At 48.3% G+C, this 24,154-nt stretch overlaps 2 protein-coding genes across 8 annotated transcripts in view; one reads left to right on the forward strand and one right to left on the reverse strand.

Moving 5' to 3' along the window:
* The window catches only part of NR2C2 (nuclear receptor subfamily 2 group C member 2), an 89,950-nt gene extending 68,857 nt beyond the window's left edge, over positions 1 to 21,093 (forward strand). For all 4 annotated transcript variants that reach the window (XM_057706213.1, XM_057706215.1, XM_057706214.1 and 1 more), the window contains 10 exons: positions 806 to 985; positions 1,866 to 2,013; positions 2,775 to 2,868; positions 5,670 to 5,803; positions 6,764 to 6,941; positions 8,023 to 8,144; positions 8,807 to 8,946; positions 10,578 to 10,715; positions 12,077 to 12,182; positions 14,821 to 21,093. In XM_057706213.1, the coding sequence (XP_057562196.1) occupies positions 806 to 985; positions 1,866 to 2,013; positions 2,775 to 2,868; positions 5,670 to 5,803; positions 6,764 to 6,941; positions 8,023 to 8,144; positions 8,807 to 8,946; positions 10,578 to 10,715; positions 12,077 to 12,182; positions 14,821 to 14,995 (1,415 nt within the window). In that variant the 3' untranslated portion in view covers positions 14,996 to 21,093. The remainder of the gene's footprint in view (positions 1 to 805; positions 986 to 1,865; positions 2,014 to 2,774; positions 2,869 to 5,669; positions 5,804 to 6,763; positions 6,942 to 8,022; positions 8,145 to 8,806; positions 8,947 to 10,577; positions 10,716 to 12,076; positions 12,183 to 14,820) is intronic.
* MRPS25 (mitochondrial ribosomal protein S25) overlaps positions 5,907 to 24,154 on the reverse strand; it is a 37,706-nt gene continuing 19,458 nt past the window's right edge. The window contains exons 3-4 of one of the 4 annotated variants that reach the window (XM_057706218.1): positions 21,312 to 21,517; positions 5,907 to 6,419 (exon numbers count right to left, since the gene is read on the reverse strand). In XM_057706218.1, the coding sequence (XP_057562201.1) occupies positions 6,369 to 6,419; positions 21,312 to 21,517 (257 nt within the window). In that variant the 3' untranslated portion in view covers positions 5,907 to 6,368. Of the gene's footprint in view, positions 6,420 to 15,708; positions 15,839 to 19,990; positions 20,123 to 21,311; positions 21,518 to 22,517; positions 22,893 to 23,516; positions 23,605 to 24,154 lie in introns of those variants that run through there. The other 3 variants (XM_057706219.1, XM_057706217.1, XM_057706216.1) reach the window with 3 other exon arrangements.

The following is a 24,154-nucleotide window of genomic DNA, read 5'->3' on the forward strand; positions in this document are numbered from 1 at the left end:
TGGAGAATAGCTCCATGTGCCAGAGCTTAGGGTGGTAGGTCGCTCTGCAGCCGCCATCCATGATGGCCCTGTGAACTCTGACCCTACAGTGTAGTTGTGACCCTGGGTTACATGAGACTATACCAGGAGAGCATACCCGAGATCAGTCCCGGCTGGGAACGTGAGGAAGGGTAAACTGATGTGGGGCTCTTTTTAATGTGGGAGGGAATTAGAACTTAGAGAACCCAAAGTAAACAAGCTTAGAAAAAAGAACTGTGTTTAATAAATGTATTTCCAGGACTTCGTTGCCAATACCTAACCCACGTGAGCCACATGGATGGTGGCCTTCCTTTGGCCTGAGCCCACATGGTCACAGCCCCCACACTTCTTCCTCTGGTCATGCCTCCCCCCCACCCTCCCGGGTCAGTCTGGGGGCCCAGGATGTGACTCACACGGAAGGTGTAAATGTAGAATGAGATCCTGTGGGCCATAAAAGCACAAGCTTGTGTTTGCTCTGTGCCACTCTTGGCAGGACAGGAGAGCTGCAGAGCCAGGCCTGGTGCACCCAGCAGAAGGTGCGGGCCAGCCGTCATCCACGAGCTCCTGCTGTGCACTCAGAGGACTGAGGTCAGGCCATTTACCAGCGGTTGCATAACCTGTCTGAGCTTCCGTTATCCCATCATGACCTCACAGGGCTACTTTAAAGATGGTAGAAGCAGCAGAGGTCCTAGGTGCCGTGCTTAGTGCTCAGGCCTGTGGTCGGCCCGTGGCTGCGAGCCTCTGTCCCCACGCACCAGTCACCCACAGACTTACCTTTCTCTTTCAGGACGTCACTATGGGGCTGTCAGTTGTGAAGGTTGCAAAGGTTTCTTCAAAAGGAGCGTAAGGAAAAATTTGACCTACAGCTGCCGGAGCAACCAAGACTGCATCATCAATAAACACCACCGGAACCGCTGTCAGTTTTGCCGGCTGAAAAAATGCTTAGAGATGGGCATGAAGATGGAATGTGAGTAATGGTATTAAAAAAACCACATGAGTTAAAAAGGAAGGAGAAAGTGAGGTTTCCATGCCTGGCCTTAAAATACTCTTAAGAAAGCAGTATCTGCTGAGGCTTCATTTTGGTTTACTTCTAGGTCAGCTCGGTGATGCAGCTCTGACACCACTGGGGTTGGTCGGTTTCCATAGTGGAAACCTTGTCCAGATAAGTTGGGGGGCAGCATGTGGAGTGGGATGAACACGGGCTTGGGGGTAAAGCTGATACCATATCAGCTCCAGCCCTGCCCCCAGGAGTTGGGAGGCCTGGGGAAGGCATGTGGCCTCTGAGCCATGAAATAACGCCCTTGCCTTACTCCCATGATGTTGTCTGGGGTCCTCTTTTCTTTTTTTTGCAAAGTTCTGTTTTCTTCGGTTGTTTCTGGCATGTGTACTTGTCTCGTACCAGATGCTGAAGGAAAAGGTTGCTGGTGTCACGTAAAATTGACCCCCACTGATAACAGAAGCTGTCCCAGCTTGACTTGGGCATTAGGATGCTTCCTCTGCCACGTGGGGCATGGGCAGCTCTCTGTTAAGGTTCCACTTGAAGGGGTGTTTCTCCTCCTGGAGAGAATCCTATGAGCAGCAGGAAGTGAAGCCACACAAACACCACTCTGCTTTCTCGGGCGTAGCAGCTGCCATCTTGAGCTCCTTTAGTTTCGACAACACTTTGGCGTTGAACCTTATTCTCCTTTGGCTGCAAAGTGGAAGTTGAGTCAGGTGTGTCTAGCACCGAGCTTATCATCCTGACAGCAGTGGGTTTAGTCAAGAGGACCCCTGCCTCTCCCACGAAGGATGTGGTTTTTATTGATTTGAATCTTACCTAAACATGGGTATTTCTGTTGTGATTTAAGCTGTGCAGAGTGAACGGAAGCCCTTTGATGTGCAGCGAGAGAAACCAAGCAATTGTGCTGCTTCAACTGAGAAAATCTATATCCGGAAGGACCTGAGAAGTCCTCTGATAGCCACGCCAACATTTGTGGCAGATAAAGATGGAGCAAGGTCAGTCCCTGTGTCAACCAAGGGCGGCACTGTAATCAGCCGCTGGAGCTGATCAGAGGAAGCACAGGTGCTCCTTGGAGAGGGGCTTATGTGGCCCCTGCCTGCGGGCCACCGCCTCAAGTCTTGCCTCGCCTCATCCCACCCTTTTTGGAGCCACTCCAATCACACCTCTGGACAGGCCTGAGGATGGTTGATTTTTAAGATAGGGTTTAGGGTGGGGTCAGAATTTCTCCTATCTCCGGTTGGGATGACATGCTGTCGTTCAGGCATCATTCATGCAGGAGAACAGTTGTTCCTTGATTCAGGATTGGGGCTTTTTTGCAATAGGGATAAAAGGCCTAAGACCTAAGTGTGGTCTAGATAGTGCCACAAGTCAATTTATGTGTTCTTTGTAATCTGTCGAACTTAATTTTAAAGGAACAGAAAGGGGGGAAAAAGAAATATCCAAAATGTACATGGCGAGCACTGGAGTTGGCAATGCCCTGGTGATGTTCTGAGATCAGGGTAGCCTTACTGGCAGAGCAATGGGCATGGAAGCCCTGCGGGATGTGCGTCTGTGTCATCCCGTCTCGGACTGTAGACCCGGCCCTGCACGTGTCATTGTGGCGGGAAGGGGGCTGTTGAGTCACTCGGTGGCTGAGTCTAGTTAGAGCTCCTCTGCGACTCAGCCTTGAGATGCGGACAGGACAGGTAGACGCAGCATGATCGCACTGTGCATTACATGTTGGAAGCTACTCTGGGTTTCTTTATGTCTTAAATAGACAAACAGGTCTTCTTGATCCAGGGATGCTTGTGAACATCCAGCAGCCTTTGATACGTGAGGATGGTACGGTTCTCCTGGCCGCGGATTCCAAGGTGATGTTCTCTCCTTGTGCCTTCTCTGCCTTTATGTTGAGGTGCAGGCTGTTTCTCTGAACGTGTGTGTGCATCTGCTGCTTCTTGGCCTTCAGACTACATCGAAGGCATGGCCTTACGCATGTCCATTTATTTCCAGGACAGCTGTGCTGTGATTTGTTTCAGGGATGCCATGGCTCTTTGGCAGCTCAGTCAGGGCTGGCCGGTCATGGTCACTTAACACATCAGGGTCTAGAGTTCAATTTGGTGAAAATTCTGTGGTTCTCTTCTAAGATTCCCCCCCCCGTAACGGACATTGGCAAACTACTGGCAGGCTGAGGAAGAGCTCCTTATCCTAAGATGACCTTTTGCAAAAGCACCTACTTCCTTTTTATTAGTTGACCTGCAGGAAGAAGTCCAGCCGGGATTCTAACAGTTCTAACACGGACAGAGCAAGTCAGCCACAAGGAATCCAACTTGTGGACAGAGATGTTTGTCACCCCAAGAAAGAGAGACAGCTGGCTGCCTCCCATGGAGATAACTGAGGACGGGGGGTTTTATCCAGGCAAGGGAACCCATTGTTTCTCTCACCTTATTGTCCCTGATGTAACCTGAGGGATGCTGAGGCGGCAGCAGCGCACTGAGCCCCGAAGGCTCTGCTCTGAGAGGAGCCACTCAGAACAGTGCTGGTGTCGCTGCCGCCCTCGGAGCCGGAGCTGGGCCTGCAGGCTCTCCTCTCAGCTGCCCTCATGCATGTGTGGTATGTTAAGGAATGTCCTCTTCTGGGGAAGGAAAGGCAAGCAAAAACAAGAACCGCCGGACGGCTACCTTCCACCCATAGGTCCCCGGCTGGGCTTTGAGCCTCCCGTCCTCAGGCAGTGGTGACAACTCCCGCCTGGCTTGTTGCCTTAACCCGGCAGACGTGCGGGACAGTGACCGACTGCCTGAACTGATGGCCGGGGCTTGCGCAACCCCTGTCCCATGTGCCACCCACACAGAGGCTGGTGCGGATTAAGCATGCAGTGCCCACTCCATCAACGCTGACTGCTAAGAGTTGGTTGTGGTCTCTGGATTGAGGAGAAGCAGCACAAAACTGTGCGGTAGTGAGCGAAGTGTAGTGAAGATGGAGCTGCAGGGTCACAGGCGGGCCCTTCCCACCCCTTTCCAGGACGTGGAAGTGACAGGACCCACCCCAGAAGCTTGTCGTAAATAATGGAACATACACAGAGCCCCCAAAGGTAGCTATTTTCAGAAGCTGATTTTTAAACTTTTTACTATGAAGTTATTATACATTCAAAATCATTTACTTTGAATAAATACAAAGATACCACAGCGATCCACGTTCCCTTCACCTAGTCTCCCAGAGGCTCCGTCTTGCAGAGCAGTAGCACGGGATCGGGACCAGGGCACGACATGGGTACAGGTGTGGGTATCGTTCTGTCTTTTTCTTTTTTCATGCTTCAGCTTTTTCCCTTCAACATATCTATCATGATGACCTACATGTTTTACCAGATGCATGATATTCTCTTATGTGGTTGTTTTGTGATTTATTAATCACATTTCTATTGGTGATCTTTTCTACTGATGCTAGTTTTTCACTTTTATAATCAAGATAAGGCAGACATTTTGTATACATATCTTGGTTTATTTGTTTGAGTATTTCTCTTTTTTTAAATTGAGATGTAATTCCCATACCAAAAAATTTACCCCTTCAGTGTACAGTTCAGTGATTTTCAGTATAATCACGAGATTGTTAAAGCCATCCCAGCTACCGAATTCCAGAGCACTTTCATCACCCCCAAAAAGAAATCCTGAACCCATTAAGCAGTCGCTGCCCTTTCCTCTCACTCCCAGCCCTTGCCAGCCACTTATCTACTTTCTGACTGTGGTTTGTCAATTCTGGGCCTTCCATACATGTGGCCTTTTGTGACTGGCTGCTTTCTCTTAGCATAATGTTTTCAAGGTTCATCCATGTTGTGGCCTGTATCATTGTGCATTCCTTTTTATTGCTGAATAACGTGCCACTGAATAGCTAGATCACGTGTCATTCATCCGCTTGTCAGCTCGTGATCGCTTGGGTTGTTTCTGCTCTTTGGCCATCAGGAGTAATGCTGCTATGAACATTGTGCACAAGTTTTTTTGTGCACGTGTGTTTTAATTTCTCTTATGTATGTACCTAGGAATGGAGTTGCTGTTGTCATGTAACAACTCTGTTTAAACTTTTGAAGAATTGCCAGACTGTTTTCCACAGCAGCCACACCATTTTACATTCCCAGCAGCAGTGTGTGGAGTTCCAGTTTTTTCACATCCTCGCCAACGCTTGTTATCTCTCTTTTTGACTGTGGTCATCCTAGTGGGAGTGAAGTGAGAGCTCACTGTGGTTTCATTTGCATTTTTAACTAGCTTATTTGTCTGTTTATTGAGCTGTAAGAGTTCTTTAGATATTCTGGCTACTAAACCATTATCAGATGTATAATTTGCAAATATTTCCTCCCATTCTGTGGGCTGTCCTTTGTGTATGAGGTGAGAGAGGCTGTCTTTTTACTTCTTGATAATGTCTTTTGAAGCGCAAAAGTTTAAATTTTGGTGACATCCAGCTCATCTGTTTTTGTTCTGTCATTTTATCTCATGTGTAGGTTTGTGTAACTACCATCACAGTCAAGATACAGAACTGTTTGATCACCAGAAAGCACTTTCTCTCACTGCCTTATCATAGTCAGATAGCCCTGTAGAAGCTGTTTTTAAAGCAACATTATACCTTCATTGCCCTGAGAGTCGTGTGTGTATGTTCATCTTTAATATTACTATTTTCTGATTAACAGGCTGAAACAAGCCAGGGAGCCCTGGGCACACTGGCAAATGTAGTCACTTCCCTTGCCAACCTAAGTGAATCCCTTAACAACGGTGACACTTCAGAAATGCAGCCGGAGGACCAGTCTGCAAGTGAGATTACTCGGTACGAACCCATGAGGGTGAAGGCCCCTCCTGACACACGTACAGTCGCTGCATTGTGAGGGTGGGTGGCAGCATTTTGACACCCACCCTGTATTTAATCAAGGATTGCAAAATTGTCACAGTGCCCCTGCATGTCTGTCTTCTTTCAAATTTTAACTATGGGAACGTGGGCCCACTTATATTACATGATATAAAACAATCTAAAAACTCTTTCATTCCAGGTAATGCAGGAGATTGAGTAACTCAGTGGACGCAGGGGAAAAATGTTAACTTGTATTAGTCACTGTTTATTGTGCCTAAACGTCAGTAGTGCATCCCCTTTCCCACTTCAGTTTTAGCCTGTTTTTCTTGTGTATCTTTTTCCAAAAAGTGAGTCTAAAGCTTAAATCGATTCATCAGGGTAGACAGATGTTAGCTGTTAGGTGGCACCAGCTGGTCCAGATGCCTGTACCCGCTGCCGAGGGTGTGTTCTCTCTGCAGCTGGGCTGGTGGGTTTGCTTCTTTCCTGTTGGGCCAGCCACTCCTGTCCGTCTTGCCAGGCCAGGCAGGCACATAGCTGGCGCTGCTCAGGGGTACCGGTCCTCATGTTCACTTGCAGTCTGGTAGAAAATTAAAACCTGGATCCAATGGAAAGAGGATGGGATTTGAGTTAGGGTGAATTCTGGTTCTATCACTTATTGGTTGGGTGCTCTTAGAAAAGCTAGCTTTCACATCTGTAAGACAGAATTCTACCTTGGAGGGTAGTCGTGAAACATAGAAGTTACATGTGAAAATAATATCTAGCTTAGCACCCAAGAAGCTGTGGAGACAACATGTGGAAGCTGCTGCCCCTCCTCTTAGCAAGTAGAGTTAATTATCTTTTCCCCGATGTGTTGTTTCCTAAATTATATCTCAGCCAGAGTTCCTCTCCTCCTAGAAGCTGTGGACTCACAACACTTGCTTGCTACGTTTTTGCTCACAGGGCATTCGATACCTTAGCTAAAGCACTTACCACCACAGACAGCTCCTCACCTCCAAGCCTGGCGGACGGGATAGACGGCAGCGGAGGGGGGAGCATCCACGTCATCAGCAGAGACCAGTCCACACCCATCATTGAGGTCGAAGGCCCCCTCCTTTCAGACACTCACGTCACATTTAAGGTGAGTGCGAGCAGCCTGCTGGGAGAGGGGCTCTGTGCCTAGGCTGGTCTCAGTTAAAAATCAAACCTTGACGTGAGCTCGTTTTCATATGGTAGTGTTTAATCAGGATCTTGTGTTCCAGAACAGTGTTCGCAGTATGAAGCATTTTCATTTGTCTTTTGCTCACTTGGCCCTTTGGCTCTGCTGGTAACCCGCAAGCAGGCGTGGCCACCTGTCACCGCCAAGACAGGCTAACGTGGGCTGCTCTCCCATCCGCCTTCCCATGATGACCTGACTTCAGCATAGGCTCAGGCAGGCCCTTGGTGTGTTCCCTGCCATTGGGCCTGACCCACTGCCCTCTAGAGCCACAGAAAGTAGGTCTCAGATACGCTTGCAGACGGGTCAGGTCTTCTTGGTCTTTGCTGCACTCACCTCCCCAAGCTCACTTCTCCAGGACACGCCCAGGCTCCCTGAGCCCCCTAGTCTCTAGGGCTGCAGACTGAGTCTTCAGTTCTCCTCATATTCTCCACTAGAGAGATCTGGCCAATCACTTAGGAAGACTGAGTCCCTGCCCATAGTTGTCCAAGGGTGCCAAGGACGTGGGTCACTGGTGGGACCTCTAGCTTCAGAGGCATTTGAACCCCTTCTAGGCAATGGGGCTTCCAGAGCCCAGCCTGACATCCTGATGGTGGGGTGTCCTCCTCCTGCCATCTGGACTCCTGCCCAGCTCCCACTCACTGTTCCCTGAGACCACCTGCCAAATCCCTGCCAGCCTGTGGAGCTGACCCGTTCCCCACTTGGTTAGACTTGAACCTATGGCTCAAAATGGAATTGCCTTAGAACAAGTACCAGTGTAGTTGAGGCAGAGTTGAGAAGTACGTCTTTGTATGGATGAGCTGGGAGGTCCCTATCCTCCCACATTCTAGGGACCATCCGATCCTAGTTCACTAGCCAGGACCCCACGGGGAGTCAGTGCTGGCCCCCCTGCAGAGGACGCACGCTTCACAAGGATGGTCTGCTCCGGGGCTTCAGTGTCAGAGACTGGTGTTGACAAAGCCGCCTCCATCCCTCGGTCACCCCCGTGCTGTGTGCTCTCCTCCAGCTCACGATGCCCAGCCCGATGCCCGAGTACCTCAATGTGCACTACATCTGCGAGTCCGCGTCCCGCCTGCTCTTCCTCTCCATGCACTGGGCCAGGTCCATCCCGGCCTTTCAGGCACTTGGGTAAGTGGTTTTTTTCTCTGTGTGTATCCTTGGGCAGGGCCTTTCCTGCTCTCGGAATGTCCTGGAAGATCTCTGAGGGCCCTTCAAGTTTGTTCCTCCCACCCAATTTGCTTGTTAAATACAGTCAGTAGACTGGTAGCAAGGGGACGACCTTGGTTGCCAAGGCTGCGATGTTCCTCAGACCTTTGTTGTGCCTTCTCCGTGTGCCTTGGACTTGCTGCTAGGAGCAGGATGGAGTGGAATGGAAGGCAGGAGTTGTCCTGAGATCTTGAGACAAGTAGGGGATCCTGCACCTGGGGGCTTCCAAGATGAGGACAGATTGTTTCAAGGTGCATCAGCCGCTCTCCAGAGTGTAGATCCCCCACCCCAGCTTCTCCCTGGCAGGCTGTGTGTGTCTCTACCCTTCGGAGCCCATCCTCGGCTCTCAGTCCTTTGATCACTGCAGCCTCTCATGACAGAACCACACCAGAGCTGTTACGAGAATAGTTTCCCCTCAGAGGGACTTCAGTTAAGGCAGTCGTAGACAGTGGTGTTCGTGGAGCACAATCCTGGGCATTCCATAGGCCTTTGGCAGACACGTGCTGACGTGACTTGTGTGGGGCGTGTGGGGGCTTGGAGAAGTGCCGTCGGCCCCTGCACCCACCACACCTCTGTGTCCCCAGGCAGGACTGCAACACCAGCCTGGTGCGGGCCTGCTGGAACGAGCTCTTCACCCTCGGCCTGGCCCAGTGCGCCCAGGTCATGAGCCTCTCCACCATCCTGGCCGCCATCGTCAACCACCTGCAGAACAGCATCCAGGAAGGTAGGGCCAGGGCTGCCGGCAAGGACGGCTGGGTCTCAGCTTAGCTGGCCTGTGTCCCAGGCTGAGGGACGTTCAAGTCATAGAACCCTTACCAGTCGGAATGTTTACATTTCTACCTGACTGCCTTCTTTTCATATAATGAAGATGAAAGAGAAAAGATAATTGGGAAAAGGTGCTGATTTCTGATACAGACATTGAGTAATGTCTTCAGAATAGTCATAGCTTCTGTTTTCATCTTCATTGACAGGTTGCCCTTTCACGTATCTCACAAATCCTCACAACCCTGTAAAGTAGAAACTGTTATCTCAGGGTTACACATGGGAAGACCAGGTCCCAGTAAGGTCCCTTGCTTGCCCAGGATGAAGCAGCGCATAGAAGAGCTGGGGGCTGGGGCACAGACGTGGGTCATGCGACCCCTTGGTCCAGGGTGTGAATGATCAGGTGATTCTCTTATTATGAGATCTGTGCAACCACCTAACATCGGGTGGTTAGGTCCCAGCCATGTCTAGACTGGGAAGTAGCCAGTGTGGTCTCCACAGGTTGTGCATCCAAGGCGCCCTGAGGACACTGTCGAGGGAGCCCATGCTGCCCAGCGTCTAGACTAATCCTGCAGATCACACTTGTAGCTGAGCTGGAGCTGAACTGCTCTTTTAATCAGGCATCCCAGTGTTTGAGACCTAGGAGTGTGAGTTACCTAGCTACACCTTCATTTTTCTAGCTGTTCCTTTGAAATAGTTATATAAAGGTGATTTTTAAAACCCTGTAACATTTTATTGAACGTTAGGTTTGTTCATAAATGAGCATCAATTTTATTTTTAACTGAATACAGTAATACTACCTTCAGCAAGATTCGTCATGAAGACTAAATCAGACAATGGATAAAACTGTTTGGAGGGACTTCCTAGGTGGCGCAGTGGTTAAGAATCCTGCCAATGCAGGGGACACAGGTTTGAGCCCTGCTCCAGGAAGATCCCACATACCGCAGAGCAGCTAAGCCCATGCATCACAACTATTGAGCCTGCGCTCTAGAGCCCGTGAGCCACAACTATTGAGCCCATGTGCTGCAACTACTGAAGCCTGCGCACCTAGAGCCTGTGTTCTGCAACAAGAGAAGCCACGGCAGTGAGGAGCCCACGCACCACAACGAAGAGTAGCCCCTGCTCTCCGCAACTTAGACAAAGCCCATGTGCAGCAACGAAGACCCAACACCGCCAATAAATTAATTAATTAAAAAAAACAACACTGTTTGACAACTAAAAAATGCCAACGTGTTCAGGTTGGCAAATATTTATTCAGTGCCTGCAGAGACTTACAAAGAACTGACCTTGATAAGAATTGGCGTGTGGGTCTTCAGCACCTGCAGACCAAAGGTGCTGCCCAAGGTGGGGCCAGGGACAATCGCCTAGGAGGTCTAGGTCTAGGAGGTCGTTAGTGAGGCAGACTATATGACAGAGTGGAATTTGGGTGCCTATTGTCACTTCACCTACAACTGGAAAATGAGGCTCGAGAGAACTGGTTTTTCATTTAAAAGTGAAATTATTCTCATTTTTTTCAATATGTGGCCCCTCAAAGAAGCTCATTTTACTGTTCTTATTAACCTTTCTCAGAGGATCTGTGATGTTGATTTCTAGATAAACTTTCTGGCGACCGGATAAAGCAAGTGATGGAGCACATCTGGAAGCTGCAGGAGTTCTGTAACAGCATGGCAAGGCTGGATGTGGACGGCTATGAGTATGCGTACCTTAAAGCCATAGTTCTCTTCAGCCCCGGTAAGACACGCGGGGGTCACTCACCACATGTTCCCCCTGCGTCTACGGATACTTCTCAACATGAGCATGTTGTCAGGTTGTCAGCCGTGTAGAGAGAGCCCTGCCACACCAAGTGTGACTGAATGTTCCTGTAATAGGTGTGTTTTGCTAGCTAACAGAAGCACATACAGTCTTTAAAGTCTTGTCTTTATAGTCCCAAAGAAATACGCTGTCGTGCCGGTAACTTCACGTGCTGAGTAGATCTCATCTGTATCCCAACTAAGCCACTGGCCAAACAAGACAACAGCAAACAAAACTGAGTATACATTTGGCCCTTTGTATCCTCGGGTTCCACATTCGTGGATTCAGCCAACTTCGAATCGATATTATTCAAGGAAAAAAGTATTCCAGGAGTTCCAAAAAGCAAAACTTACTTTGCCATGCACCAGCAACTAGGTACAACAGTGACACAGCATTTACAATGTATTAGGTGTTATGAGTAGTCTAGAGGTGATTTAAAAGTATACGGAAAGATATGTGTATGTTATATGCAAATATGACACCATTTAACAAAAAGGACGTGAGCATCAGAGGATCTGCTATCCGTGGGGGGTCCTGGACTCCCCTGTAGATAGCAAGGAGCGACTGTACTACCATCCGCTGTCCTTTTTTTTGTTTTGATTTGTTTTGTTTTGCTCTTTGCCAGTTTTTAGGTATGTTAGCACATGTAATCCAGTACAGATCAAAACTGCACAGGGCTCCCCCCAGTCTGTAGGGCGGCAGCTGCAGGGCACGCCCACAGGTGTGGTCTCAGCAGATGAGGAGGAGGCGGCAGGACTGCCGCTGGAAAGTAAGAGTCGACCGGGCTGGCCTCCACTCACTCGCCCTCCGCTGTTCTCTCTGAGTCTCCGGAGAGGCTGCTTGGTGATCCCTGTCGACAGCAGGGGTGGACCCAGCTTAACCACTCCGTCTGTCATGTCCCCCCCGGCAGCGCCCTATTCATGAATAACAAAATAGCTAATAAAAATGGGAGACATTATGTCATTAAATATCTAGAAAGCAGTTGATCATTTCTGATTTCATGGGGTCTGTGTTTTCTGGAGGAAGTAGGAAGCCACATGTCTAGGACCAACCCTGGTGGGGCTGCTGAGGCTGGTGTGACCCCCCAGGGGGCTGGACCCCTCCTGGGAACCTTCAGGTCTTGGCAGAGCACAGAGGAAGAACCAGTGTGGTAGCAGTCGTATCCAAACTAGACCAGCCTTCAGAGCTCAGTCTTGCACCTGAGAAATGTGTCAGAAGTTTGACTAAAAATAAGTCCTGAGAAGACTGCAAATGAGGCTTTCCAAATAAGAGTCCAATGTGGGGAACGTTTCTTTTTTCAGATCACCCAGGTTTGACCAGCACAAGCCAGATTGAAAAATTCCAAGAAAAGGCACAGATGGAGTTGCAGGACTACGTTCAGAAAACCTACTCAGAAGACACTTACCGGTGAGGCACACGGGCAAGACGGGGGCAAGGCTGGATGTGTAGCTGCAGATAGCAGTTATGTTGGCCTTCCCCATTTTGGGCAGCCTGGTAGAGCCTCTGTTTGACCACACTTTAAAACCCTTGCATTTTATAGGTGACAACAGTGGGGAGGGTCAGGAGTCCCAGGCCGTCCCAGGGTCGCTGCTGACTCTGGGCGAGACCTCGGGTGGGGAGGTTGGGAGTCATGACCTCCTCTGGGGCTCGCGCTGTGCATGAGACACGCGTTCTCGTGGAGACGCCCCTTTTCCCGGATAGCAGCTTCGTCCTTTTGCTCCGCATTCACTGAGGAGGCAGCGCTAGAGGGCTTGATAAAAGAGATTTCATTGACAAACCAAATCCGACCCCTATAAAGAGTGGGTCGTACAAAATAATAATTTCATCCTCACATAAACTGATTTTTTTTAAGTTTCTTTATTTGGGTGAAAATGTATAATGTTTGGGCAGCAGGGAAAAAATGGTACCTATATGCCTTTCTCATGCGGATTTGAACAGGAACGTTGTTCTGAAATAGGGCAGAATGTGCGGGCAGGCTTTCCCTCCAGCTGAGGAGTGGACGAGCTCTTTCCTTGTGACCTTCCAGCCCACTGGAGGCTGTGTGGATTTCTGGGGCCCTGTCAAGCACAGTATTCCCTCCCCACCTTTCCCAGATCATGTCCTCTGCACAGACAGACTTCAGGCAGCAGGTGCCCCGTGGACCTGAGATGCCCCAGCCCCAGGGGGACCGTTTCTCTGGTGTGAGGCGGGGGGGTGGGCAGCTGGCCCAACTGGCAGAGAGCCTGCCTCTGCTTCAGGCACACCGCCATGGCCAGAGCTTTTGCCAAAGCAGGATCCATTTTTCTATTAGAATCACTGAAGACCTCACGATAAATCTAGAATAGCTTCAGCCTCAACACATGCAGAGTAGGGCTGTCAAGGAACACGCCCACACCAGAGTTCTTGCATACAGCCAGGCGTGTGGGCGTGCTGTGCCCTGAAGAGGTCGTGGGCCCACTCCCACACAGAGCCTGTGGCCAGAGAGGCTGAAAAGGCACCTCCGGGGCTGCTAGCAACGCCCCGGCACACGAGAATCACCTTGACAATGGCAGCTCTCTGGCCTTTGAAAGTACGTGTTTCTGAAAAACTCCTGAGTCACTTCCTCAGTGACTTCTTCCCCAGTCAGGGACCCTGGGGGAAGAGAGGGCAAGCCAGGTGATTTGGGGCCAGAAATGAGAGCGGGGAGACTCTCTCATAGCACTCAGAAGCACACTCAGTTCCCAAACAAAAGGCCCTAGAATGGTTGTATCCTGTTTGTACAATTGTTACCTGTCCCATCCTTTAGGGCTTTTCTCATATTGTCTGTTCGTCCTGAAATCCTCTTCCCATCCTTTGCATCTCTGCTGATAGGAACCTTGGCCAGCGTCTAAGGCCCAGCTAGACATCCTCCCAACTGGCCCGTGCTGACTTCCTGAGACCCTTCAGCCTTTCAACCCCTCTGGCACCTTTGGGAGCTCTGCCACAGTGGCTGGGCCAGTGGATGTTAGTGCTGGAACACTGCTTGCATAATATAAATATATCTACTCCTTTTAAAAATAACATAGAACATTCTGGAAAGCAAAAAAGAAAACTTTTAACTCTGTATAAATACCACTTTCCAGGGATACCTGTTAATAACATTTTATATATTTCCAATAATTTCTTAGTATGTGCAATTGGAGTCAGAAAATACAAATAAGGTTTTGTAACCTTTTTTTTCACTTAATATTCAGTGAGCATGTATATATTCTTCTAAAAATCATTTCCGTGGCCAAGGACATGCCATAATTTCTTGGGCATTTCCCTACTGATGAAAGTGTCGGTAGTTTCAAGACTGGGCTGGCCCTTCTGTGTGCATCCTGGTGCCCGCCGCTCTGGGCGCTGGCTGTGGAATGGCCCGTCCACGGGATGCTTCAGGTAGTGTCCAGCGACCTGCCAGCACAAGGTCATGGTGTGCCTTCCCAGGGTTCCTTCAAAATAAAAATCTCATTTCTTCATTTGTAATTATAATGCTTAAATGAACACTGGAAATTAGAGCAATTTAGAAGTTTTAAGTAATCACTTCAAATCCCAATACCAAAGGCCAACCATTAGCATCCTGGTGACCATCCTTCCAAGTACTTTATTTACACACATACATACAAATGAATATATGCAAGTGAGGTCGTGCTGTACTTGCTGTTTCACATCCTTCTTTTAAGTTTTTATTCAGCTCTGTGTGTCGTGGAATTCTTAGCACTGAACATAGACCTTTATTATCCTCTGTACGAGTGTGTAGTGATTAGTTATATGGAGACATCATACTTTATTTTAAGCTACCCTCCACTGACAGGTTTCCAGATTTTTCTTTTTGAAGGGGCTGGGGAGAGTTGTTATAAACAATGAAGAGAACATGTTTGTACTTAACCTTTGCACTCATGATAAATTCCTACAAGAGGAACTGTTGACATCAGAAAAACAAGGGTGGACAGTGAATGTATTTGGTTCAGTTCCAAGCAGTGCAGACCAGGGCCCTTGGGAGCCTGTCCAGGGTAAAGTCGGAAGTGCAGCGAACCCCTGTTTCTCTGATGACCCTCCCCTCTTACAGGTTGGCCCGGATTCTCGTCCGCCTGCCAGCACTCAGGCTGATGAGCTCAAACATAACAGAAGAACTTTTTTTTACTGGTCTCATCGGCAATGTTTCAATAGACAGCATAATCCCCTACATCCTCAAGATGGAGACAGCAGAGTACAATGGCCAGATCACCGGAGCCAGCCTATAGCGCACACCTCACACCTGCCGAGGAGCACAGGATCCGCCCAGGACCGCTCAGATACAAAGAAAAATAAAGTAGTGGTATTTTGGTATGTGCAAATATTTCCAGTATGTTAGCTATTTCCTACCTGGTTTCTTATCTGTTCATCCCAGACAGTAGCAACTAAAAGACTAGTAGGATCCTCTCCTGCCGTAAGAAATGCTTTAATGCCTTTTGATGAAGCAGCAGATTTTGGAACAATCTTTTAACTCAATTTGTATTTAGAGATTCTCAAAGGGCAAAAAAAAAGCAAAGTTTTATAATGTCAGAGACTAGTATTAAAACTAAAAGAACCTAAGAAACAGTACACGTGTATATATTAAAAATGTCCTTGGAATTAATAGCTACTAATTACCAGGGTAATAATATTAGCACTTTCTAAGCACTTCTTATCAATGTGTGATGTTAGCAACATCTTGCCTGTGTGCAGGGCAAATGGAAAACTGTTATCTTTTGCCGAAATGCTAATGATTTCTGTGAAAATGCAATAGGGTTACAGGAGACAATCACTTATGTTTAAGGAAGGCAGGCATCTTTCCTAGCTGTACGCACATGTTGCTGGTGTCAAGCTAAATTCCCAGGAATTAATGAAGAGAAAGCTTATCTGTACGTGCGGTCAGGGGGAGTGTGGTGGCACAATCGTTGTGACCCGAACTCGAAGCTTCCTCAGCCAGAGCTGATGCGTGTCGGGTTCCCTGACCGCTGGTCCTGGTGCGTGACGGGCACCTGCAGGTTACTCTGAACTCGGGGCTCTCCTGGTGACGGGTTCTCAGAATTGGATGAAACCAGTCAGACGTCAACTGCCAATTCCTGCAGCAACGGAAAACATCCCCGAATCACCGCCACCACTCACGGCAGATGGAGTGTTCTGACCAAAAAGTGCAAGGTGGGCGTTCCGAACCCTTGACGAGACCTCCTGACTACCCTGTGGGGTGGCTGCATGTTTTTTAGGTGGAGGAGTGTGAGGGCTCCCTTCTCAGCAGTTTCCATCCCAAATGCCCCTTGAGAAGGGCCTGTCTTCCTGCACTTCAGTCAGAACTGGGAGGTGGGCTGTGGTGCGGGCCTCGCCGCCTGGCCAGGCGCAGCTGTGGGGGAGCCGCGCGGCATGTTTCTCAGTGTCTCCAGGCGCAGCACCTCTGTCAGAAGGTCTCTCAATGGTCCTGACACACCACACACTTGGGTGGCCCCAGGTCGTGCCAGCAGACAACCCCTTGGAACGTTTTAGATGATGCAGAAGCACGCTGCCTGCTCCTTAAAAACAACCTTTAATCCCCAGAGTTATCTCCTTTCTCCTTGTGATAGTGACCATCGTTTACCAGAACAGAATGCGGTTATTGGAAGTTTATCTAAAGAAAAGTGCCCATAAACCTCCTGGTTGTGAATAAGCAGCACCCATCTCCCTTTGGGAAAAGTGGCAAGGCTGCGTCAGGTACCTGTACTTTCTTTCTGTGTAGCCCAGATTAAGAAAATACAGTGTGAGGCTCAATTTGTATTTCTTGAACCTTTTGATCAGATGATATCCCAAAAGACCCCAGGTCACTCACTCCCCTGCCTCCAGGCATCCTGCTCTATCTTGATGTGCAGCACGGCGGTGTAAAGCTGAGGAGAGCAAGGTGGGTGCCTCGCGTGCTGCGTGTGGGTGCTGGGCCACCACCATGGGCTCATGGGCGTAACGGGGCAGGTTGTCGGCAGCACTTATGGAAGTCATTAGTGGGAATTAAGTGGGAACAGTGTCTCCAACTTGGGAATTCCTATTTGGGTCTGATTATATCATTTATATTCATGCCTTGGGAGCAAATTTTGGAGAATAGTGGAGGTACCCGTTATAAAATGATGGAAAGGATTTAATTTTGCCGGCTTAAATTTTTGGTTTTCTAACTTTGAAGTGATTTAAGTTTCAAAATAAAGACAAAAAGTTGGCCAAGAGGATGGCTGAGGTAGGTCTGTTTCATTTCTGCTTGTGAAGGATTTTCACAGAGGGCATTTTGAAGCATGTGTATGCATCTTAACGAGTTGCCTATTTTTCTGTTCTTTTGATTTTTTTATGTAAGCATTTCTTTTGATCCTGTAGCAGCTCCCTGGGAACATGTATTTTCACATTGTTCAGGTCTGAGTTCTCAGTGATGGTGAAAAGGTCTGCACTGGCCACATCCCCAGGGCCCTCAGCGTCCTGTGTCTATGAGGCTTTTACACTCAGGTTGCCTTAAGGTATTAGGGCAGCTTAGCCAAGACCTAGACTGAGGTCCTGTTGAGACACGTTGCAAATAGAAGGTGGTACACCCCGGGGAGAGAGTAGACGCTTGGATAAGCATGTGCCCCACTCCAGCAGGACAGCCTGGTAGAAAAGCTGGTTCTAACCCCGAGTCCCTTCACTGCTGATGGCTTATTCTGGTGGACCATTCTGGGCTTTGAACACTCCTCATTAATCTCCTAGATCCCCTTGGCCTTACTTTGAAGTGGCCTTTTCCTTAAAAATCAGCTCCACAGAACCTGAATTCTTGCCACGCCAAAGCACCTCAAACCTTTGACAGCAGGTCCATTCCCTCTCATCAGATTGGTTAAGAGAAGCCCAAAGTCAAGAATTAAAGAGACTGCAAGCAGATATCTGGGCTCAACTTTCACCAGGCTTTTAACCCTTGTTAGTAGTTTGTGACATTCTCATTTAGTGACGTGAGACCAGCCCTCTGCATCTAAGTGAAGAAGGCCAGGATCACGATTCTTTGCCACAAGCCCATTTACACGCTGCCTTCTGCTGGCCCAGCTACCCCCTGCTGGCCCAGCTACCCCTCCCTCGGTGAGAAGAGGTACCTAAGGGAGGTGGGGATAGACGTACACCGTCACTTGATGAAGTGGGCACTTTTCCATTGGTATTTCAGATAATGTTGAACGGTTATGTTGCAGTTTGTGGAGTTCATTACATATAATCATAAAACAGGACAGGAAGAGACGTAGAAAAAGACCAAATTGCTCAAGCAAATATTTTCCAAGTTATTCCTAGAAAGTATTTTTAAGGAAGTATGTTACCACCCTTCTGATTTTTATGTGTGTGTTGGGGGAGGGGGGCGGGGAGAGGTACATTATTTATTGTCTAACCTGTGCCATGGGGCTGTGGTCAGGGTTCTTTTGTTGTTCGGGTTTTTATATTTAATTTCAGGTGTAGTCACTTGTAAGATGTTATGTTATTGCCCTCAAGAGGGATCGTTTTCTAGCCTGTCAGTGTCAGTATTAAATGCAGACTCTGTCCTGAGGTGGGGGCAATGGACACGGCTCCCGTCAGGCTCCCGGATCCGTGTGGCGGCAGCACCCTCGCTGGGGTACAGCGTTGTAGCCACATCGCATACAGCTGTCTGGCTTGTCTGGGGGTAGCCACAGCAAGGAGCCAGGAACTAGAAGGGTTCTTGCTGTCTCGCGTGCGTTTAGCTGATCCTCTGGGGGAATACCCAGCAGCGCAGTCTTGCTCCCAGCCCACCGTCTGCCTAACAGGCAGCCTTTGGCTGGGGATCCACGTTCCAGGGCCTGGAAGCAAGATGCCCACTTTCCAGTGGAAGTGGCCTTATGTGCAATGGAGCTCTTCTGAGTCCAGGTCATGACAGGTGCCATCTTCTGATGCTCACCTTTATTTTGGAGGAGGGTGCCCTTCCAAGCCTGGTAAGGCCAGAGAAGGCAGGGCACATTCCCACATCCTTCACCATCCCACTTCCTTTCTCCACAGATAGTGCGGCTCTTTGAAAATGTCTTAACTTTGATGTAAACTTGAAAAGCCAGCCCCTCATCACGACAGAGTGGGATAAGTCTTTTGTACACAGGGTCCTGGGCCTCCTCACCTGTGCCTCCCACCAGCGGGCACATCTTTGTGTCCGGCCCTGGGGTCCCTTGGGCGGCATTGTGCGTGTACAGATGTATAGGCTGTATGACGGACTGAATGTACATGTGTTTATACCTTCTCTAGCTGTACAGTGTATATAGTGTATGTGTACATAGATGTATATTATATATACAGACATGTAGCCACGTATATCCAGACGTCACTTATGTTTTACAGAGAATCTATGATAGAGTTGCTACCGTAAATTGATGTGGGTATTCCGTGGTCCCTCAGCAGGATGGATTTGCTGAGATTTTCTTAACTCCATTTTCCTTTGGGTAAGCCTGGCTGGAAACGGCAGTGAGGTCAGAATCTCCACTCTGCCCCAGGGCAAGTTCCAGACAGGAAGGCCCTGGCAGGATAATGCTGCTCTTTATTCTCTAGGTTCAGACAAGGGCCAGGAAGCTGGAAGACAGTTTATCCTAATGTCCGAAACTAGGTGGGCACCTTTAACCTAGTTGTTACACACCTGTTTATGGCCTGCCTGGAAAGAACGTGGTAGGTAGTGCCACTGGCCTTCCAGATTCTCTCAGAGATTCAAGACTCTGGTCAGCACTGTGCGGCCTGCCTCCCAGGGTGGTGGAAACAGCCCACACTTGCTCTGGACTCAGCCGATGGTGAGCTGTGACCGTCTCTCGACCACAGTTGAAAAACAAGTATTCTTTAAAAACAAGCATGAATGTTGATGGCCAAGTTTTATGGCATATAAATTACAAATCAAATTATTTCTGTAACTGTAGCATGTGAATGAAATCCACTCATCTTATTCTTTATAAATTATGATTCTAAAAATGTAGACGTCACATAAAAATTGCATTTTAGTACAGATGTATACCCTTAAAGCTACAGGTGCCAAATTTTCCTTGTCCAGATCTATTCCGATAAGTTTTCCCCGTTCATCAGGCTTTAAACTGAGATATAGCACTTGGGAGCCGGGAGCCAGGGCCCAGCCCAGCAAGTTGCTCACGCCCCTGCTAAGCAGGGGTTGGGAAGGTTGAAAGCCGGCCTGCTGAAAGAAATCACTGGATAACTGCAAAAACTCACATGATCCACAGGTAACTTTTTTTTTTAATAAGCTTATTGAAACGTTTGAAAATGCTTCGTTGAGACCACAGTACGCGGTGCCTTTGTGAGATGGCGGGTCAATTAGCCTTCAGCTTCCCCTAGCTTCGATATGACTTCACTGGCCTCATCGCATAGTGGTTGTTCGACCTTTCCTGTGTCCTTGCCTGTGGTGACAATCACACTATTGAAGATAGCTCTCCAGTTAAAATACAAGTGGAAGCTTGACAGTCTTTAAATGAATCTTTAAAAGTTTTCCTTTGGGGCTATTTACCTTAACTGTCATCTAAGAACTGTGACTTAAAAAAAAAAAAGGATCTTGGGGGTGAGGACTGTCTGAGAGATTTTTCATGCCCAGCTATGCTTTCGGTTAAGAAGCCAGTAATAATTTTGAAATGCTCGGGGAAAAGGCTCAGCAGTAGTTACCGACTGACAGACTGTTATAAAGCTTAACACTTGGATAACATTTGGAAATAGTAGTCTTTACATTAAAAATGGCTTTACTTTAGGAAAGTATAGTCAGGGATCATTTCAACAACCAGAGCGCTCATGGACTCCAATGCTGCTGCCTCACACAACTCAAGTGCTGGAGTATTTTTCTACACTCTCCGTTCTCCCAATTATCTTGTAAACCAGTGTTCAACTAGTTTTATAACTGAAAGCTGCACATTTTTCATAGTACAAACCATAGTTTTTACCTGTAGTTTGGAGCTCTCTGTTAAAATGTAGCTGCATTACCAGCCCTTTTAAAAGAAGTGTGTTAAAGGAAAATTTGGGTGTTAGATTTTCTTGGGACCGTTTCTGTAACCTTTACCCTTCACAATATAGAAGATATTGTTTATGCTGTCATATTTTAATTCCAGGTTTAAAATCTGTTGAAAGCTGTAGCTTGGAATCAGCTTTGTTTATGTGATGGCATTTAAAAAATAGCATGTTCTTTTTAAACTGAATTTTATATCTAATCAATGTCTTCAGTCTCGAAGAAGAATTTGCATTGTTGTGTTTGTATATAGAGTATTGCAGTGCATGAATTAGCTTTATGCATTTTATTAAATGCTGTTTCAATGTGGCATTATTGTTGTGGCTTAATACTACTACCTAAATGAGGTTTATACTATTAAAGTGAATTAAAAACTAATCATGTGTATCCTGCTCTTCATTTCTCCTTGTAATAGTAACATCAGTAACACCTGGCCCCCAGAGGCACCCAGAATGCTCTGCCTGAACCCCAGGGAGGTGGCAAGGAGGCACCCTGGTCATCAGAACCCTACAGCGTGCATCCCACCTTACTTAGCCTCACCCAAAAGTGACTTAGCCCTTGCTAGTCCATGTGATGGTTCGCTGGATTGTAAATACCTTTAACGAAAATGGTGGCAGGACCATCGCCTCTATCTCTTCTGCGTCCTCCCAGTGAAGAGGCTTCTTAGTGTAGTGGTCCAGAAGCCACGCAGACTTTTCCAAAGCAGAGCGCAGCTCGGGCCGCTGGACACAGATCGCTGGCACAGTCAGACGTGCACAGAGCCAGGCCTCCAACCAGCAGGCGCTTCCCGTGAGGCGATTTGCTATCCAGGGTAAAAATGTCTTCTTAAAGTTGCAGAAGTTTAAAACTTGCTCGTTATGTCACCTGATCTCTCATTTTACAGGTAAGGATTCTGAGGTCCAAAGTCAGATTCATGGCAGAACCCAATGGCAGCCAAATAGCTTTAAATGGCTTTTTGCCAGGTAGAACTCAAAATAAAATTGGTCACTTCCGTAGAGCAAGGCCAAAAACCACCTGGTGAACACTGCTTATGCAAATAAAATTAAGGAAATGTGTCAATTATGAGAGCTTCATAGCAATCTTCTCTACTAATTTCTTCCCATCTGTACATTTTAAACCCATCTTTTTATCACTGTTAAAGTAGGAAATAGACAATAACGCAGGAATAATGACCTAATGCAGCCAAAAACTAAAACCCCCAACGAAACAACCCCAGTAATAAGCCTGTGGCCATTCAGGACACCTGCCCATTACACATCAGACCCACATGCCCACCTCCCTCCCAACCCCCATGTGTAAACCATCACCCGTAACACAGGTCTGGTACAAAATTACAATAAACCCTAACCTGAGCACCAAATGTGAAAGGAGCCAAACTTCTCCCAATTTAATGAGATAATCTGCAACATTTATGTAAGACATCTACAGTCTCACATTTCCTGAGGTTAAAACCTCATGGCACAAGGATTACCTTTCTTTCCATCTCACAGAGAGCTTTCGGCTTCAGCCCAGGTCCTTCACTCTTGACCAAGTAAACCTCTAGTTAACCCTAGAGGGCCCTGAAAGCAACACTTCTAAAGTGACAGCAACATCAGTGTCCTGTGAGGAAAGAACTACCAGGCAGACCCCAAGTCACACCTCTCCCAAACCTCAGTGAGTGAAGGCTGAATGAGTGGAAGCCAGCAGAGACCAGGAAAGGGCTGCAGGACTGAGACGAGATGTCACCAGGCTGTGGCCTTGGACCTGCCTGACCCCAAAGCCCTGTCCTTATGAAGGCCTATCAGACCGGATTCATGCCACGCTGCTCAGTGATTCCAAAGCATTTATTGCCGATGGCACAGGGTGTTCACTGGGCAGCTTGGCTGCAGCCCAGTTCCTCCCCTCCCCCCATGTGCTTTTACACAGGTATGTAAAGGGGACCCTTTCATTACAAAGAGGTTTTCAGAGTCTCTCGGGAAACAGCACCAGGGGCTGTCCTGGGGCCTCAGTCCTGGACACTGGCTTTCAGAGCGGCTTTGTACTTCCCTGTCATCTCCTTGGGTAATGGCACCAGGCCCGGGCAGGGCACCTGCCCCTCCACCTCACAGATGCACTCCCGCAGGCAGTACTTTCGGGGGCCAAAGTGGGCTGGGTGAGAAAGCTGCTTTTTCTCCTGCTCCTCTTTCTTGAGGATTTCCCTGCCAAAGAGCACAACAGACAACAACGCGTGGGTGACACGGTTCCAAGATGCTGGGAAGCGGGGGACTTCTCAGCCAAGTGAGCCCTAGCATCTGCCAGGGAGACCTCCTACCTTGCTCCCCACACCCCTGGGCCCCCCAGAGGGGAGGTGCACAGGAAGGCCTGCAGCCTGTGAAGGGGTGGCCCCAGCTCTGAGGATAGGCAGTCAGGGCAAAGCGGCCTGGAAGTGCCTTCATGCACTCTCTCAAGACAGACTTTTCCATCTTCCCTCCCTCCATTCATGGGAAGAAAAGGGATGTGTCACAGCCCCTGGGGTTGGCCACCCACTAGCTGAGCTGAGACTCCCCAGGAGGGACGTGGTCACAACCACAAGGGCAAGTGTTTCGGATGCCTCTCAGCTTCCCATGTACCCATCTTTATCGTCACAGTGCAGGGAGCTGCAGCTCAGAGGCTCAGGCGTGAAGAGACTCCCTCAAACAGACTCCCGCCCGATTTCTGCTCAGTGTCCGTGGCTCCTGCCAGAGCCCACCCTCTAGACACACCTGCCAACACACCTGTCTCCTCCCTCACAAATCTCTGGGCCAAGATGTTTGCACCTCTCTGGGTCAACCCCAACAACTCACTCCTTCTTCCCCAAAATCTTTCTGATGTGCTCCACGATCTCCTTATTGCTCTTGGTCTCCACATCCACGAGGACTTGCTCCCCAGAATCTGGAAGCAGGAGGGAAAGAGGGGAAGGAAGCTGAGAACTTAGCAGTCTCAAATAGTGGTGATTTGGGATTTGCTTTTGGTGGATAAACATTTTAACAGCAAGATAAGTTCACATAACCAATAATGCTGCCTCTTTTCCGTACTTCTTCAGATGTGAGCACACAAACTTTAGGTATGTGCAAAAGCATAGAGCAAAGTAAGCCAGAAAGAGAAAAACAAATACCATATGCTAACTCATATATATGGAATCTAAAAAAATGGTACAGATGAACCCAGTGACAGGGCAAGAATAAAGACGCAGATGTAGAGAATGGACTTGAGGACACCGGGTGGGGGGTGAAGGGGAAGCTGGGAGGAAGTGAAAGAGTAGCACTGACATATACACACTACCAGATGTAAAACAGATAGCTAGTGGGAAGCTGCTGCATAACACAGGGAGATCAACTCGATGACGGGTGATGACTTAGAGGGCTGGGATAGGGAAGGTGGGAAGGGGTTGCGGGAGGAGGAGGATATGGGGATATATGTATAAATGCAGCTGATTCACTTT

The sequence above is a fragment of the Hippopotamus amphibius genome, chromosome 13 (assembly GCF_030028045.1).
Source record: "Hippopotamus amphibius kiboko isolate mHipAmp2 chromosome 13, mHipAmp2.hap2, whole genome shotgun sequence".
NCBI classification, from domain to species: domain Eukaryota; kingdom Metazoa; phylum Chordata; class Mammalia; order Artiodactyla; family Hippopotamidae; genus Hippopotamus; species Hippopotamus amphibius.